General features: G+C 42.6%; 2 protein-coding genes across 5 annotated transcripts; both read right to left on the reverse strand.

Annotated features, from left to right (window-relative positions):
* Positions 1–1,171: 1,171 nt before the first annotated feature.
* LOC124327247 lies at positions 1,172–13,248 on the reverse strand. Of its 4 annotated transcripts, XM_046786221.1 has the most exons (7): positions 13,183–13,248; positions 12,553–12,701; positions 2,686–2,827; positions 2,347–2,608; positions 2,101–2,252; positions 1,646–1,859; positions 1,172–1,503 (listed from the first exon to the last, which is right to left on the reverse strand). In XM_046786221.1, the coding sequence occupies exons 3-7, from the start codon at positions 2,791–2,793 to the stop codon at positions 1,340–1,342; spliced, it is 900 nt and encodes a 299-aa protein (XP_046642177.1). In that variant the 5' UTR covers positions 2,794–2,827; positions 12,553–12,701; positions 13,183–13,248; the 3' UTR covers positions 1,172–1,339. The 4 variants fall into 4 exon arrangements, with proteins under 4 accessions (XP_046642177.1, XP_046642179.1, XP_046642176.1 ...); XM_046786223.1 differs by lacking the exons at positions 12,553–12,701; positions 13,183–13,248 and adding an exon at positions 3,453–3,692 and having other exon boundaries at positions 1,646–1,856; XM_046786220.1 differs by lacking the exons at positions 12,553–12,701; positions 13,183–13,248 and adding an exon at positions 3,453–3,691.
* On the reverse strand, positions 6,479–7,933 carry LOC124327304. The gene is made up of 4 exons (XM_046786304.1): positions 7,723–7,933; positions 7,261–7,470; positions 6,977–7,166; positions 6,479–6,899 (listed from the first exon to the last, which is right to left on the reverse strand). The coding sequence occupies exons 2-4, from the start codon at positions 7,468–7,470 to the stop codon at positions 6,673–6,675; spliced, it is 627 nt and encodes a 208-aa protein (XP_046642260.1). The 5' UTR covers positions 7,723–7,933; the 3' UTR covers positions 6,479–6,672.
* Positions 13,249–14,549: the final 1,301 nt, after the last annotated feature.

Consider the following 14,549-nt stretch of genomic DNA (forward strand, 5'->3'; position numbering starts at 1 on the left):
TGCCAAGATTGAAACGTCATTGTGCACCGTAGGCGGACTCAATCGCTGCCAATTCGACGTCCCGCGGTTCTCCTATTTTTTTAATGATTTTTCAGTGATGTCATAATCTCGTGACGCAGAAAGTTTCTACTCAAAACTTTATTAATAACCATTTTACAATATCAAATATTGCAATAAGAGACTACACGAACGGGATTTTAAATGAAATTGCATTTAATCTGCGAGAAATACAGAACTATCAACACGCAAAATGATATTAACTTTTTAATAAAAAGATTTATTATTGCCTTAGTCAATCGATAAAAAAAGGGGGGGGGGAATCATTTGACTTTTATTTGATTACCGGGTTGCAGAAAGCAAATAAAAAGACGAGGCTCTTCTGACTTCGGCGCACCACATCACACGCTCAGTGTGACACGTTACCGACCGTCGATAGAGTTTGGCAATAAGCGAGAGTAGAAAGGCGATGTCAGACAGACATCGCATTATTGTCACTCTATACTTCCGTTTTGTCACGACGTTTGTTTTCTCACGTTTCTATCGTCTTGACTCCGGCTCACTCCGGCTAGATTGATTCATTGGGTGGAATACAGAGGGTTAATGAAATTTCCCCCGCCATCAACCTAAATTTTCTTAATGAAATCTCCAACTATAATAAAATTGATATTTCCTGTGTGTGCTGTATCTGCCTAGCCCATTCGTTTCATCTCTTTGCATCTGCCCTGGTACAACACTGATCGATAGACAAATCCAAATAAATCTCGATATTGGATCGATCAGGTCATACAGTTTGATTGGTCAGGCATACACAGAAGAGGAACGAGTGCACTGGAAAAGAACAGCCTCTGAGTTGATCCAAGAAAAAGTAGATCTCAGGAAAGACTCGTATTACGGAAAAAGGACAAGAGAAGTTTTGTGTGTCCCGCCAGAATTTGAAACGTACGGACGACAGAGTACCGCAGTACCGCCCGACCGATTGACTTCGCTTCGCTGTACGCGAGGTACCACATGTACAAATATCGATCCTGATAACTTTAAAGCGCATCGGCGAAATTCTCTAGGAATATATTTTTCTTTCTTTGCTTCCCAATCGATATTTCAATAACAGAAATGATTCCGGGACAAATTAAAAGTTTCTCATTCTTGAGCACTAGAAATGAAGCATCGACTGTAAGTAATAAATAATGATTATTTGCTATTGGTTTTGTCTTCTAAAAGATGTACAAAAATATGATGCCAAAGTTTCTTGCAACAAAAAAAAAAACGAAATCATTTCAACTGGATCCGCTTCGATGCTGTTGTTTTCGAAATTGCGGTAATTGGTACTAAATCGTAAGTTTCAGTCATCTTTCAAACTGTTGCCAGCGTGCCTCTTATCCATCCACAAGTTGATAGCTTCCATGACGAATTCGGCCGTTCGGATCAGATTTGCGTCTTGATTTAACTCCGGACGGGAACCGCGCAGCTGTCGCCCAAGGGTGCTTATCGGGAAGACTCCGCTGGCTGTTGGGGAATAGTATACGTCGTCGAGACATGAGATATTGATAAACCGACAGACAGAGGGGCGTACGAGTATAGTGTGCAAATGCGAATTGCATTCGCGGTCTATACTTTTATAGCTATAAAATAGAATGAAGTAAATTACTCATGGTGATGATGACGATGATGACCATGTAGAGCAGGATGCCTCCCATCGACAGAATGTAGCCGGCGAAAGGCTTAGACAGCCAGATAAGCTTGTCGTATAAGTTGGCAGAGAGGTAATCACTGACGCTGTCGTACTGCGTTACAGACGTACTCCAGGCAGGTCCTCCGGTCCCGGTAACCTTAAAACGTGCCGAGTCCCGACCCTTAGGCTGCTGTAGCGGAACATAAAAAAAAATAAAAAAAATAAAACAGAACCAAATATCTTGTGTTGCAGAATTGTTATTTTCTTTCTTGTTTATTATTTGTTTTTAAATTTGATTATCTTTGATCCAAGTGTACACAATAACATGGTTATCGTTCTTTTTTTTTATTATTTAAAAAGAATCAATTTCTAGAAATGCATTTTTATTGGTTAATAATGTAAACTTGAATGTGAGGCTTTTAATGACCAACCGGATCGGCCGATCTGCCGTTTCTGTTGAGCTTGGTGGACAAGGTGTCGACAGCATTCAAAACGGTGTGGGCCAATCGATTCAGCTCTTCGGTATTCACTCCCATATGATCGACAAAGCTCCTGCCCGATGTAGTCACCACCGATCCGCTAACTGTGTTGGCCAAAATGACGGGAGAGATGATGCAACAAAGCGATTAGCGATGAAACAAGGTACACGTAAAACAGAGGTAAGAAATTGAACTGACCGACAATGAGGATGTAAATGACAACAAAAATGACGATCACGGACACGACTCCGGTGGAGATGCCGTAATAAGGATACGTGAGCCAGGTGGCAGTGCTGGACGTGTAACTTGATATGTAATTTTGAAGTTTGTCGACAAGCGACGACCACCCTGCTCTCCCTTTGCTGATGGATGCCATCCGCGAATATTCCCTCCAGTCGGATTCGCTCGGACGTCCAAACAGCAGAGGGCGAATCGAGTTCCCGTTGCTACTTTCTCCGTTCTGTTTAATCAACCCGCAAGCACGTTAATGATCACACACCGCGCTCTTCTTCCCTGAATAAATGTGACGCTCACGACCTTTAGTTCAGCATCCGGATGAGTGCGGATGGCGTTGATGCCGTCGGTAAACAGGACAATGAAGATGCAAACCAAGTAGAACGCTGAAACCGTTTTCATGTTGTTCATTTTCCTCCTCGTAGGTGACTTATCAGGCTATCAGCTTTCTTATAGTTCCAGAGAGAGGAAGCAAAAACCCCCCAAGACAAACAAAAAACGATTAGAACATTTGAAATCTAATAAGTAATAACAAAAGAAAATTAATGAAATGAAAGAGGATCAGCAAGCAGAAAGCGAAGGTCTTTTGTTATTGAGCTGACAGCAGCAGCAGAGTTTCTCTCTCTCGCCGGGAGAGTGAAACCTTTTTCCATTTCACAGGGCTTCGTTTGACGTGACAGCTGTGACATTTCACACGTCACACTATACTCTTAATACCTACCACTACTACCACTACTACTACTACGTTACTACTACTACACATTTCCCCCCTCTTGGAAGTTGAGATGTTTGCGCCATTTCGTTTAGCTGCAGATTGGAAACCAGACGTAAAAAGGTTTCTCTTGTTTCAATGCCAGCAGAGTTTTGTTTCTACTTTACGTTCGGAATTCTGTTTCGATTTCAAAATCGTAGGAAAATCAAGTGGACGCAGGTATGCACATGTGTATTACCCCGCCCTGGCACGTACGTTGTTTGTTTTTGTTTTTGTTTTCTGCCGAAGGTTTTGAGCGGAAGGAAATAAAAATAAATGCAATCAGTCAACACACCCGGGCAGGTAGTTTGGTACGAACCTCAACAGCTTTCGATCAATGTCCTTCCTACGTAATAACTATAGGCAGTATAGGCTATATCAAGGTGTGTGCTCTTTTATTAAGGTGGTGCTGGCCGATATTGGGTTGTAGGTGGGGAATGCGATTGATTGAAAACTGGTCTCCGTCCTTTCGGATATAACATGGGCCGGACGTACAGCTGGACAGCTAGTAACACTTTGACTGAGAGTCCAAGTTATTGCGACACTGGTATTTATCTAATTCTTCCCTCCCGATCTTTTTCTATTCTGGATGAGCGACGAAATCAGTTGGGCACGTATTACTTACATACGATGAAGGAGGAACATATATATCAACCGGATATACGTGTCGTGTAGACGCGTCCTCTGTGAAATGGGAAATACGTTTCATGTCATTCGTACTCGTCTGTCAAAACTACTGTACATGGAAGGGAAAGACTCCCGTTCCGATTTTCACGGTCGGACAAACAGAATTGTCCGAGAAGAAAAGGGTAGAGACATATAATTAATATTGAGATCGGGAGCGTGGGCGCTGGATGTGTGAACGGAAGTCAAAACGGAACCAGCAGGATCTTCCGTCTTCCTTTCACCCGTTATTGATGGCGTGTGTAAATATCGACTTGTCAGTTGCGTAACGGATAGTCATCGAGGAAATATCAAACCCCGTCCAGCTCGCCAACCAGCAATAATGCAAGAAAGGAACCCTCACACATAACATGTCACACACATTCATTCATTCTCTCTTCATTCGTTGATTTGCCATTGCGTGACGGTGAATCAATGGAGGTGCGTAGTATCGAGGTCAGCTGATCTTATTACAAACGACCTCGCACCTATTGATGGATCCAATCTACCAAAGTAAATATAGACGATGCTGCTTAGCTATTGCTCATTTTCTTTGATTTGGATGTGTCCTGTATTTGCCAGAAAATGTCGAATATTCTCCGCGCTGACGACGACCAGAGAAAGCCGAGGTATCGGGCCGCCGCACTCCCCCGAATGACGCATCTATAGGTGAGAGGTGACGAGAATCAATAAAAATGATATCGCTATCAAACAGTCGTGTGAAACATCACGCAGCCGAACCAAGTCCGGGGACACCGGATTTGATTTTGGAGCGCAGAACGTGAGAATTGACCCGCTTTTAAGGGGCTGCGGCTGCTGCTGCTGCTGTTTTGCCCGTATGGGAAGAAGTAGATGCGTCATTGTATTATGTAGATTTTTTGTTTTGTTAGGTGGGCTTTTGTCGCTGGATACACAATTGACGGGCGCATTGATCGATGTCAGCAACCGTATACAGTAGTCCGCTTTATAATATGTATTTCTTTCTTCCTTTTGAATTCGCATAGGCTTCGCACGAGGAGAGGAAAACTGTGCCGTGATAAAAAGATATTGATGAACCACGACGTTTAGACGCATGGCTAACCTTCGAAAAAGTCTTTGCGGGGGTGCTGCTATTGTGGGTTAACTTTGCCACCACAGCAGCAAGTGTAATAAGCGGCAGCGAAAACGTTGGCAGCCACAAAAAGGAAACGCGCTTATAAGCAGAGAGTCAACAAAGATTCGATTGAACCTTTGGTAATACCCACCTCAGCGGTGAAATGGCTATGCCTGTTCTCGGAACACATTTTCTTTCGTCCTAACCCAACCCAACTGAGCGATCAAGGAGCTTTGGGCTATTCTCTTTGCTCGGGCAAAAAGGTGGAGAGATTGTAGGGGGATTTTTCCCGTATAAATGTCGGATGGTCCGACATGCAATCCCTCGATAAACCTTGAACAATCTTGCACGAAAGCGAGCGAACCTCCGGCTTTGATCTACTGCAATTTACGAGGTTATATAACTCATTCAAAAGAGAAAGAAAGGGGGTTATATTGCTGCTAGCTATAGCCAGCAGTTTTAAACAATGCAAAATCAATTCATGACGTTGTTCGTTGTTGGTTAATGTTCTTATATGACTAATAGAATGCGTCAGAAGCGATCGCTGATCTCTCTGCCCACTGTAAGCGAATCCGGTTGACGTCAAAGTTGTGCGCGCATTGATTGGATATATCAATTTTCGTCTATCGTGGAAACCGTTAGCCTTTGAAACCAAATAGCTTTGCTTGAGACTTAAGATTCGATGGCTTTCCAGAGTCTTTTAGAGCCAAAAGGAAAAAAAAAAAAAATGAAATAAAATCGGTGAGGAAACGGATGAATTTCACATGCCATGCCCCTCCACTCTACATAACGGATTCTATGGTCTATTTAAAATACGATTTCCCAAAGCGTGTTCGAGGTTAAGTTTCCAGAAGCTACCGGTTTCGAGAGCAGGAAAAGGGAGGAAAAGAAAAAACCATCAACGCTGATCATTAAAGTGATTAATATTCATCACATGACATGTTAATTTCAAACCTTGCTTGGCGGGGCCCCACCTAAAACGGAACAGGACTCGAAACAAGGGAAATCTACGTTTTACTATTTCCCAAATGAAAAACGGAAAGAGAGTCTGAAAGTTTCAGCTGGAATCATCATCAGGAATAATGGAAGCGTTAACAATTCAGCATCATGCGATGACTAATGCATAGCGTCTCATTTAAGATATTGTTGATTTCTTTCCATGAAAGTTTCATCTCGTGAATGCGAAATGAGCTCGACGTAACCATTTCTAGTGGACGTTTGCTGCCGGGGCTCTGGATGGTGAGTGCATTTCCGTCTATTCCCAGCGGGACGAGCTTACGTAAAACGCTCTTTGTATTGCGTGATAGACGCCCTCGTGTAAATATTTGAAACATTTGCAGCCTTCTATGGAAACGCCTATCGTCTGCGATCGGCCGATTAGGTCTCGTCTGATGGATCGTGGATGGCTTCTTTTAGCCAACGGCGGGCAATATAGTTACCGATAAAGAAACTTTTTAGTATTTTACAAATGAAACTTGTATTTGTCTATATAATATATGTGTGTGTGTGTGTGTGTGCATAGAAGGCAGCAGTGTAGTCCTTAGCGATTGTTAGTGCGCGTTCAATAAATAAATCAAAACAAACCAAAATAATAATAATAATATATATATAAGGGGGGAGAGACGACAACCGTGAAAATAAACTGAAATTCTCAGAGCTCACGAAACATTTTTGGGGAATAATAAAATAATCGATAAGAAACACATGTGGAGCAAAACAGTTTGGAACAACACAAATCGATGAGAATCGATCATTTTTGTTTTGGTTACGACTTTTTGTTTTTCTAGTTATTGTTTTTCGATTCGAATGTATCGATGGCGTCCATAACGGTTCGACTGGCATCGGCCAGGCTCCGCTGGAAACGCTTGTTGTACGGATAAGGTCTTTGGAATGCCTGCTGCATCATATGTGGTGGCATCATTCCGGGCTGACCCACAGCTCCCGGATAGTAATCCATGTCAAAGTCTTGCCGGCCCAACAGGGCCGCACCGACGGGCAACACTCCGATGCCTAGTCGCAGGAAGAAAATGAACAAAGATGGATGAGCTTAATCTCCTTCATTTCTTTGTGCTATAGAGAGCCCTTACTGTAGATGACGAGCCAAATGACTATAATAAAGATGGATATGGCTATAACTCCTACGACGGCACCTGCGGTCGGAGCGGTGCCGACAACCAGAGAGGCCAATCCAGCCGGCCAAAAACGGGCAACATTGAGCGCCTTGGCTCCGGCGTCAAAGAGCGGCGAAACGGGTAAACGGGAGATGAGTTCGGTCCACTGTAGACAATAATGAACGAGACACAAGCCATTAGCCCTTGCCCCAAAAAGATGTTGCAATATTCATTTGTCTCGTCTGTTATTCGATTATTACCACGGAAGGTTTCTGCCGAGATGATCGGTCGTTGGTTGCGTTGAACGTGCGGACCGCTGCAAGTTTATGTAAGAGGGACATGGAGTCGGCGCCGATGTACTTTGTTTCGGGCTGGATGGCCACCGCGTCGATCACATCACTGTCCGCCCTGCAAGTGGGCGACAGGATCATGGCCACTACCATTATTACCGCCAAACTAACAGCCTTCATCTGTTTTGTTTTTATTTTATTATTCCGCGTCGTAAGGCAGCAGGAGCAGCAGCGACAAGCGCAACAAACAAACAGAAAAATCGAAGAATAATGAAGAAATGATTATTCAGATCGATGAGTTAATAAAATACGGGAAAGAGGATATAGTCGCGGATGAGTCTCACTGGCGATTAATAATTGCCGCAAAATATAAATTATAAATAGAGAGTTTCGATTGTTTCGACGTTTCCTATTCTCGTAATGAGGACTTACGATTGTACTAGGGGCTGGTTAAAGGTTGCGACGAGTGGCTAGCTACTATATTTATAATATAGTAAATCACTGATGAGGAGCAGTAACAACAACACTGAGGAAAGGGGGAAGAAAAAAATTGAGATGATGAAGACGACTTGTCGAATGGTGGACGGAGGTGATGCAGCGAGTGATTAACCGGCCGTCGACCGACGGTCGTATTTATCTGGTTTCCTGGTCCGCCACTCGGTCTCGACAACCCGAATGTATGTAAGATCCTTATAACAATAATAATAAGCTTTCTATGAGGACTATAGCGTTAGTGTCTGCTTGTCTGCTAGCTTCCGGATCAGCCCGGATATCGCTCTCTCTCTCTCTCTTTCGCTCTCCTTCTTCCATTTATTTCCTTCTCTTTTCTTTCGAGCTTCGTATATTGCCGTGGACACGGCAGCAAACAACGGCGCACCCAATCAAATTCCACACACTGTTCTCCGACTCCTTTCGTGTCTCTTGTTATTGACGCCGGGTCACTAGGGAAAGGAAATTCAGATCACGCATACACATAGCAGCACACAACTGGTCGCTATCCTTGTATCGCGACACACGGGGGGACTGCACGGGCCGGCAGGTTTCGACTACTGGGGGGAGCAGCCGAGCGCCGTATAATTCAAACACGGCAGCGGGAATTGAGAATCAAAAGACGCGGAAGCCCAGACACCGAAAAGAATATGTACAAGCATTTTTACACACGCCGCTGGATAACGGATCTGATGTTTTGCTTAGCTACAGACATGCCGGACTCTTCCACAGGCCATTGCGAAAAATAGAACTTTATTCGCCCAAAATGTTATCCCACGTTCATGAATGAGTCCAATCTTTTCTGGCTATTTGCAGTCCCTTTATTCACTTGGTTTTCCGATCGAGTTCACTGCTACCAGTCTACTACAAATATTAGCCACAACGAAGTATCGAGGACATGTTACGGAATCGTGTCTATTCAGGGAGAGAAGGGCTCGTATCGATTATGGCTTTAGTTATGCAATTCCAATTATTTCCGGCTAAATCGGCGTGAGAAAGAATTTGAAGCGCTACAGTCGCATTCATTTTCCCATTCAAATTCGTTTTAGTTACTATAACTTTGTCGTCCAAGAGCAGATGATGAGAGTTTCATAATTTTAGCGTTTTTTTTTTTTTTGTGGGTCGGAATATTTTCTCTGAAGAAAAAAGAAGCTAGGTTATAGACAGACACAGTTCCGGTGAAATCGAGGGCTTCACCCGTCATGTCATTTTTTGGTATTCAAGCGACGTCGAGTGACCCCGAACGCGGGATTTCTCTCTCTTTTTTTCTCGAATTCTTTTAATATTCTCTAACAGGTTTTTGTTTTTCTCTCGGTTTTTCTCCTTTCACATCTACTCTCCCGTCGTCGTCGTCATCACACACATCCTATATCTACTGGCCATTTCCGCTTTCCTCCATCTGACCTCTTGTCGTTCTTTCTCTCTCTTATTTACCAGTATAGTGACAGTGCGACCTACTATCTCACCATTGGACCGTTATAAATGTGGCCTGTAGCTAGCCTGTAGCCTGTACGGTACCAAACGGTTCAAAGGCATCAAGGGTCCCACCCAAAAAATAAAAAGATTTTTGTATTTTTCCTTTTTTTCAAACTTGAATCGAATTTTTCTCTTCTCGAACGGAGGGAAACTAATAATATCGTGCGCTATGCCTTTAGACGGAACTATTAGATTTTGTGTTGGACGTCTTTCATCTTTTTGGGCTTTTGATTTTCAACGATGGAGAAAACGGCCGAGAATTCGGGAAAAAAAGGCAATGCGTTTATTCTCCGATTCACCTACGTCCTAGATATTACTTGTACAGGTCGGTATCTCTACTACAAAGTAGACGCCGAGATGAAAATGCTGGACCGTGTGCGGTCGATAATGTTGGCTCTTTGCCCCGGTGGACAGAGAAGATCACAGGGAATGCGTGCAAAGTTCATTTAACCGTTACCTTCCCTTTGCCTTCCGTGTACGGAAATATTTTGTTGAAATTGGATTTAAAAAATAAATGCCAAATTTAATTCAACCAAAACTAGCTACTACTCGCCATATCCATATATACTACCCAAAACCGTATACACCGAAATAGAAGAGGACTTTAGTCGCCTGGTAACGATTTATCCTTATCCCCCCATGATTGCCACCCAACTTCTTGTTGCTCCGATGCTGCACGGAACAACACCATCGGCTCCTTAAATGTATTACATTCAGATGAAATGACATTTCAATTTGATAAGTTGGCCATAATATCATCATCACATTCCATTCTTATTGGAGTGAAGAAAAAAACCTGCATGCGAACAATACGATGGGAAATTGCTGTCGAGGCTCAAAATGCGGATCAGAAGATTTTCATAAGAAGTTATTTAGGTCACAGTGTGTGCACGGTTCAAATAGAGAGAGAGTCGATAAAAAAAAAAGACGGGCGCATAAAACATGTCCCACATCGATGTCGCCCGTGAAGAATAAGCAGCTTGATGAGCGATGAGTCTAATAGACTCTGCCAAAACCTGTTTGCTTCAATCGAAAATGATGGCAAGTTTTTGACACAATGCGAAGCCGTTGAAAAGGCTTCCCTAATTGCTTTTCGGGCGACGCCGCCACTGTCGAGCTGAGCTGCCACTGTGCATGTCTAGTGTGCACTGCATACAAATTAGCTGCAATCTAATGAAAAGCTACCCCACAGCAGAGCATAATATACAGAGGAGAGAGACAGGAAGATTTATATATAGGGATAGAGTCAGCGCCAAAAGCAGGAAGGAGCTGTCAGTGGGTGGGATCCATCGTCGTAATCGTAATAATATAGAAAAGTATAGATCTAGCGACCGTAAAGTAAATCAAGTCTTGACGTAATCCTCTCTACCGACCTGTCCTCGGCTGCTCCACACACACGCACTTAATCGCGAAGCCATAATTGAAACTTATATACCCCAGCTCGATCGCTGATCCTCCGTCCAAGATTTCCCCTCAGTGCGTAAGGATCAGCACACCGACGCTCACATGCACACACACGCCGAGATTCAATATCGGGTGAGCGCCATCATCGTCATCTTGATATGCCCACCAGGACAGTATCTATCTCTCAACAACCACAAGCCAAATGGCAAATGTAATCCCTTTATGTACACTCGCCATCCATAGATATCCCGTTGGGCTCTCTGTTACGTCGCTCCTGCTGTTGCTTTTGGGGGTAATGCAACTACCGTCTTGCTAATTACCAGTCGACGCTGCACGCACAAGCTCTTTACTAATAGAAATCGATACCCATAATGCCGAGCTGTGGCTCGATCCTTGTAACAATCCACGGCGTATCATAACCTTGTGTGTGCCGGCACGGGTTTCCAGCTGTTGAAATTCTTACGAGTGCCGAGGAAAGAAAAAATCAGGTGCGCTGGTGGTACAACCAGCAAGGCCAACGTGGAGATTATAATCAAGTAGAGTGTTCCTCATAACCCGGGGACGACGTCGGTTCCAAGTAGCACGCTACCCAAGTCTAAAGAGACAACAATGCCCATAACCTGCATTCTAGCCCATTTTCAAAGTTGAGAAGAGGAGAACATGTGTCAAATGTTACCTAGCTAGTCCAGCAAGCTGGGAGTGAGGAGATCTCAAACTTTTCAGCGCCAACTCTCAAAAGACAAGTTCAAAGACGCTTCAAGATCTTTGTGTTTAATAGGTTGCAACGTTTAGACTCCTGCCTTCACTACGCTGTTGTGTGCTGTGTACTCATTGTTCGTTACTATACAAGTCTTTGTCAGGCTAGAGCTGAAAACATTCTTCATTATCCGCCCGAGTCTATTAGTGAAAAACTGACGTAACGTGCCCTGACGAGCAGCCCCCCCCCCTCCAAAAAAGAAAAGAAATCCCCGGCCTGATGCTGTTGCATTCAACAAAATCTGTGTAATAGTTCTCTTCAAGTTACACTGAGCCTCTGTTCTGAGAGTTTTCTCTTGGACCGTTTCTTTTGTTCCACGGATGAAAAAGGAAAGAGTTATAATATTACACAGACTTTGTTCTTCTCGCATACAGGATCAAACGCGCTATCCAAAAGAGGGGGGACGACGACACAAGTCGCGCCGATGAATCAAAAAGCTGCACCAGCTGTTTTCGTCGTCCACTACACGGAGAGAACTGGGTGACTGATGAGGAGCTTGACGCCGCTCTTGTTCGTTTTCAAACAACAGGGGTGGGGTCCATTCAAATGTTTCAAGTACAATGTGCACACGCTGGCTAGGCCTGGCCCGGCGAAAAGAAGAAGATTGGACAACAAACAACAAACAAAAACGAGCGTCTTCTGCGTTCCATCAAGTGCACAGACGAGAGAAACAATGTAGAGACGAAAAACACGCCATACACAAGACACGCATCAAAGGAGTAGGTCAGCAAAAAGAAAAAAAAAAAAAGCCTTCACATTTTCTTACCCTAGAATCACTTCTGTACTGTCTAGGGAAAATGCCCTAAAATATTCTAACTAGAGGTGGTTCATAAGTTAGTTGCCATTTGTTTAAAGTTAAAATATTTTTGAAAACAGACAAAGGTACGTACATAAACAGGCCTGATCTGCAGTGGTTCAACAATTGAGATATTGAATGAACCCCCTTAATGAGTAAACAAAGAATCTCGAATCGAGGAAAACAGTTGAGCAAATCGCAAATCAAAATCGAGAATCGGAAGAAAACAGTTCTTGTCAACGGCATAGCTCAGGAATAATCGTACTCCGTACTATGCCACGATTTATAATCAACGCCACCAAATAGACAAAAAGGAAGGATAGAGATAAGTTTGTCCTACCTTTTAGCCTGGGAAATACAGCCAGGCATCCAAAAGTGCTCCATCCGAAGAAATAAGTTAGTTGACAGGAAAAGGGCGTCCTCGTGAATACACCCACACTCACATTGGTGTACACCAAGGCAGAGTTTCTTCCAATCAAACTGGATGCTCTAAACAAAAAAAATTTAAAAAGGGTTACGAAACAAATACAGTACAACTTTTCCTGACTTGATTTAAAGTCAGGAAAAGAAAAATGAGATAGTGGGTAAACCCTAAGTGCTAATAAATGGGAGAATCGAATGTTTCCACAGGATATACTACATTAATGTAAGCTATACATCATTAAAACATCTAGCAGGTTGTAGGAATAAAAGTAACTAAAATCATTAGCCTAGTGATGGTACTGAGATTGTGAATGACAAGTCAATCCCAGCACAAGAAAAATTTGCATATCTTGATATGTTACGATGGCTGGATCATGCCTGAAATCTGAACAAAGTAGAAGGTTACAGTGCAAACAAACTGCCATGCATTGACAGCTGGAGCTTACATGATAAATGCTAGTTAGGAACTAACATAACAGGTTGAACTCTTCTATTTAAAAGTTTTAACCCCCATAATCATTCCATTTGTATTCTTGGTTTTATTTACCTGCTAAACAGCATGAAGAGCAGAGACATCAGGATTTCACACAACGGGTGACATTTTTATAATTTTCGTGTACGTTTAAAAAATCACTCGGTTTTCTTTCAAAATCTTGAACTTCGTCTCCTTTTCGAAACTTTGAAAACAAATGGAAAAGCAGACGACACTAATCTTCTAATTAGCCTCTTAAGATATCGATAGAAATGATTAAAAATCGACCCCTAGTACTTTCCGAGGGCGGAAAAAGGGTGGGATAAAATTCCGACCCTCGATTTCCTGTCTCTCACGTGCTTGATGAATTAAATCAAAATATTTTGTTGTCAAGGCGAAAAAATAGAATCACGTTATTCGTTTATTCAAAAGATAATTTCTATTTCTATTTCAAGTATTTTTTTTTCTCTTTCGACCGGAAAAAAAAATTAAACAGTAGCAGAGTTATTATACTATATCGGAGTGTATTTGATGATGCATATTTAAAAACCGGAATAAAAAAATTATATTAAAAATTATATAACAAATAAGATGTTATGTGTTAGATATGATGTAAATGATGTTAGTCATCAGATAAGCCATGTGTCCAAGTTCTTCTTCATTAGTTACTCTGCGCTTTTTCTTTTTCACGTTGTTCACAAGCGCAAGGTCCACTTGGTTTTCGGAAAAGTCGTCGTGGCGCTGATTCCTGGACTTTTCCATCTTAGTGACTTCTTTCCATTTGTTCCAACATTCAAATAAATCTAAGTAAAAAAGAAACGTAGAGAACTATGAATTGAAAAACAAAAGTTCTGATAACTGATTTTTTTGCGAACGTACTGTTGGGAATCTCGATGGACGCAAAGGTGGAGCGAATTGGCTACTGGATATATCAGCAACTGAAGCGTCACGATCCGGCTGAATGATCATTTCTTGAGCTAAGGCGCCAAATTGGAGAACATGAAGAGTTTCGTCACACAAATTGGAGACAAATTCGATCTTGCTGGCGTGGAACGGACAACAAAGACTCAAAGTCAAGGTGAACGGCTAAAAGAAACCTAGAGCACCAAGTTTGCAGAGGGACTGACATTCACAAACATGGCGGCTCTATACCCTGACCTACAAAAGATGTAGAGATAAAAAACTCAGCAAGAGGGATAATTTAGTTAACATCTCACCAGAAAAAAAGTGTTGCAGGATTCGCGTCAATTTAGACTCTCGATATGGAATCATTGTTGTTTTACTACTGGAGTTTTGTTGATTACTTCTCATAGCGTCGATGCAACGACCAAGTATCAAGAATGAGGTATTGATGTTTCCAGTTTCTTTTAGCCGTTCACCTTGACTTTGAGTCTTTGTTATCCGTTCCACGCCAGCAAGATCGACGAAGGACATCATGTGGA

Source organism: Daphnia pulicaria, chromosome 2 (genome assembly GCF_021234035.1).
Source record: "Daphnia pulicaria isolate SC F1-1A chromosome 2, SC_F0-13Bv2, whole genome shotgun sequence".
NCBI classification, from domain to species: Eukaryota; Metazoa; Arthropoda; class Branchiopoda; order Diplostraca; family Daphniidae; genus Daphnia; species Daphnia pulicaria.

What these genes read in the sequence shown, in the direction of transcription:
- LOC124327304 (XM_046786304.1), bottom strand. Translation starts at nt 7,470, where the DNA reads ATGAAGGCTGTTAGTTTGGCGGTAATAATGGTAGTGGCCATGATCCTG. An exon ending in CTCGGCAGAAACCTTCCGTG is followed by an intron (nt 7,167 to 7,260) that starts GTAATAATCGAA and finishes TATTGTCTACAG; the next exon opens with TGGACCGAACTCATCTCCCG. An exon ending in CATTTGGCTCGTCATCTACA is followed by an intron (nt 6,900 to 6,976) that starts GTAAGGGCTCTC and finishes TCCTGCGACTAG; the next exon opens with GCATCGGAGTGTTGCCCGTC.
- LOC124327247 (XM_046786221.1), bottom strand. Translation starts at nt 2,793, where the DNA reads ATGAACAACATGAAAACGGTTTCAGCGTTCTACTTGGTTTGCATCTTC. An exon ending in ATCCGGATGCTGAACTAAAG is followed by an intron (nt 2,609 to 2,685) that starts GTCGTGAGCGTC and finishes TTGATTAAACAG; the next exon opens with AACGGAGAAAGTAGCAACGG. An exon ending in ACGGCAGATCGGCCGATCCG is followed by an intron (nt 1,860 to 2,100) that starts GTTGGTCATTAA and finishes GTTCCGCTACAG; the next exon opens with CAGCCTAAGGGTCGGGACTC.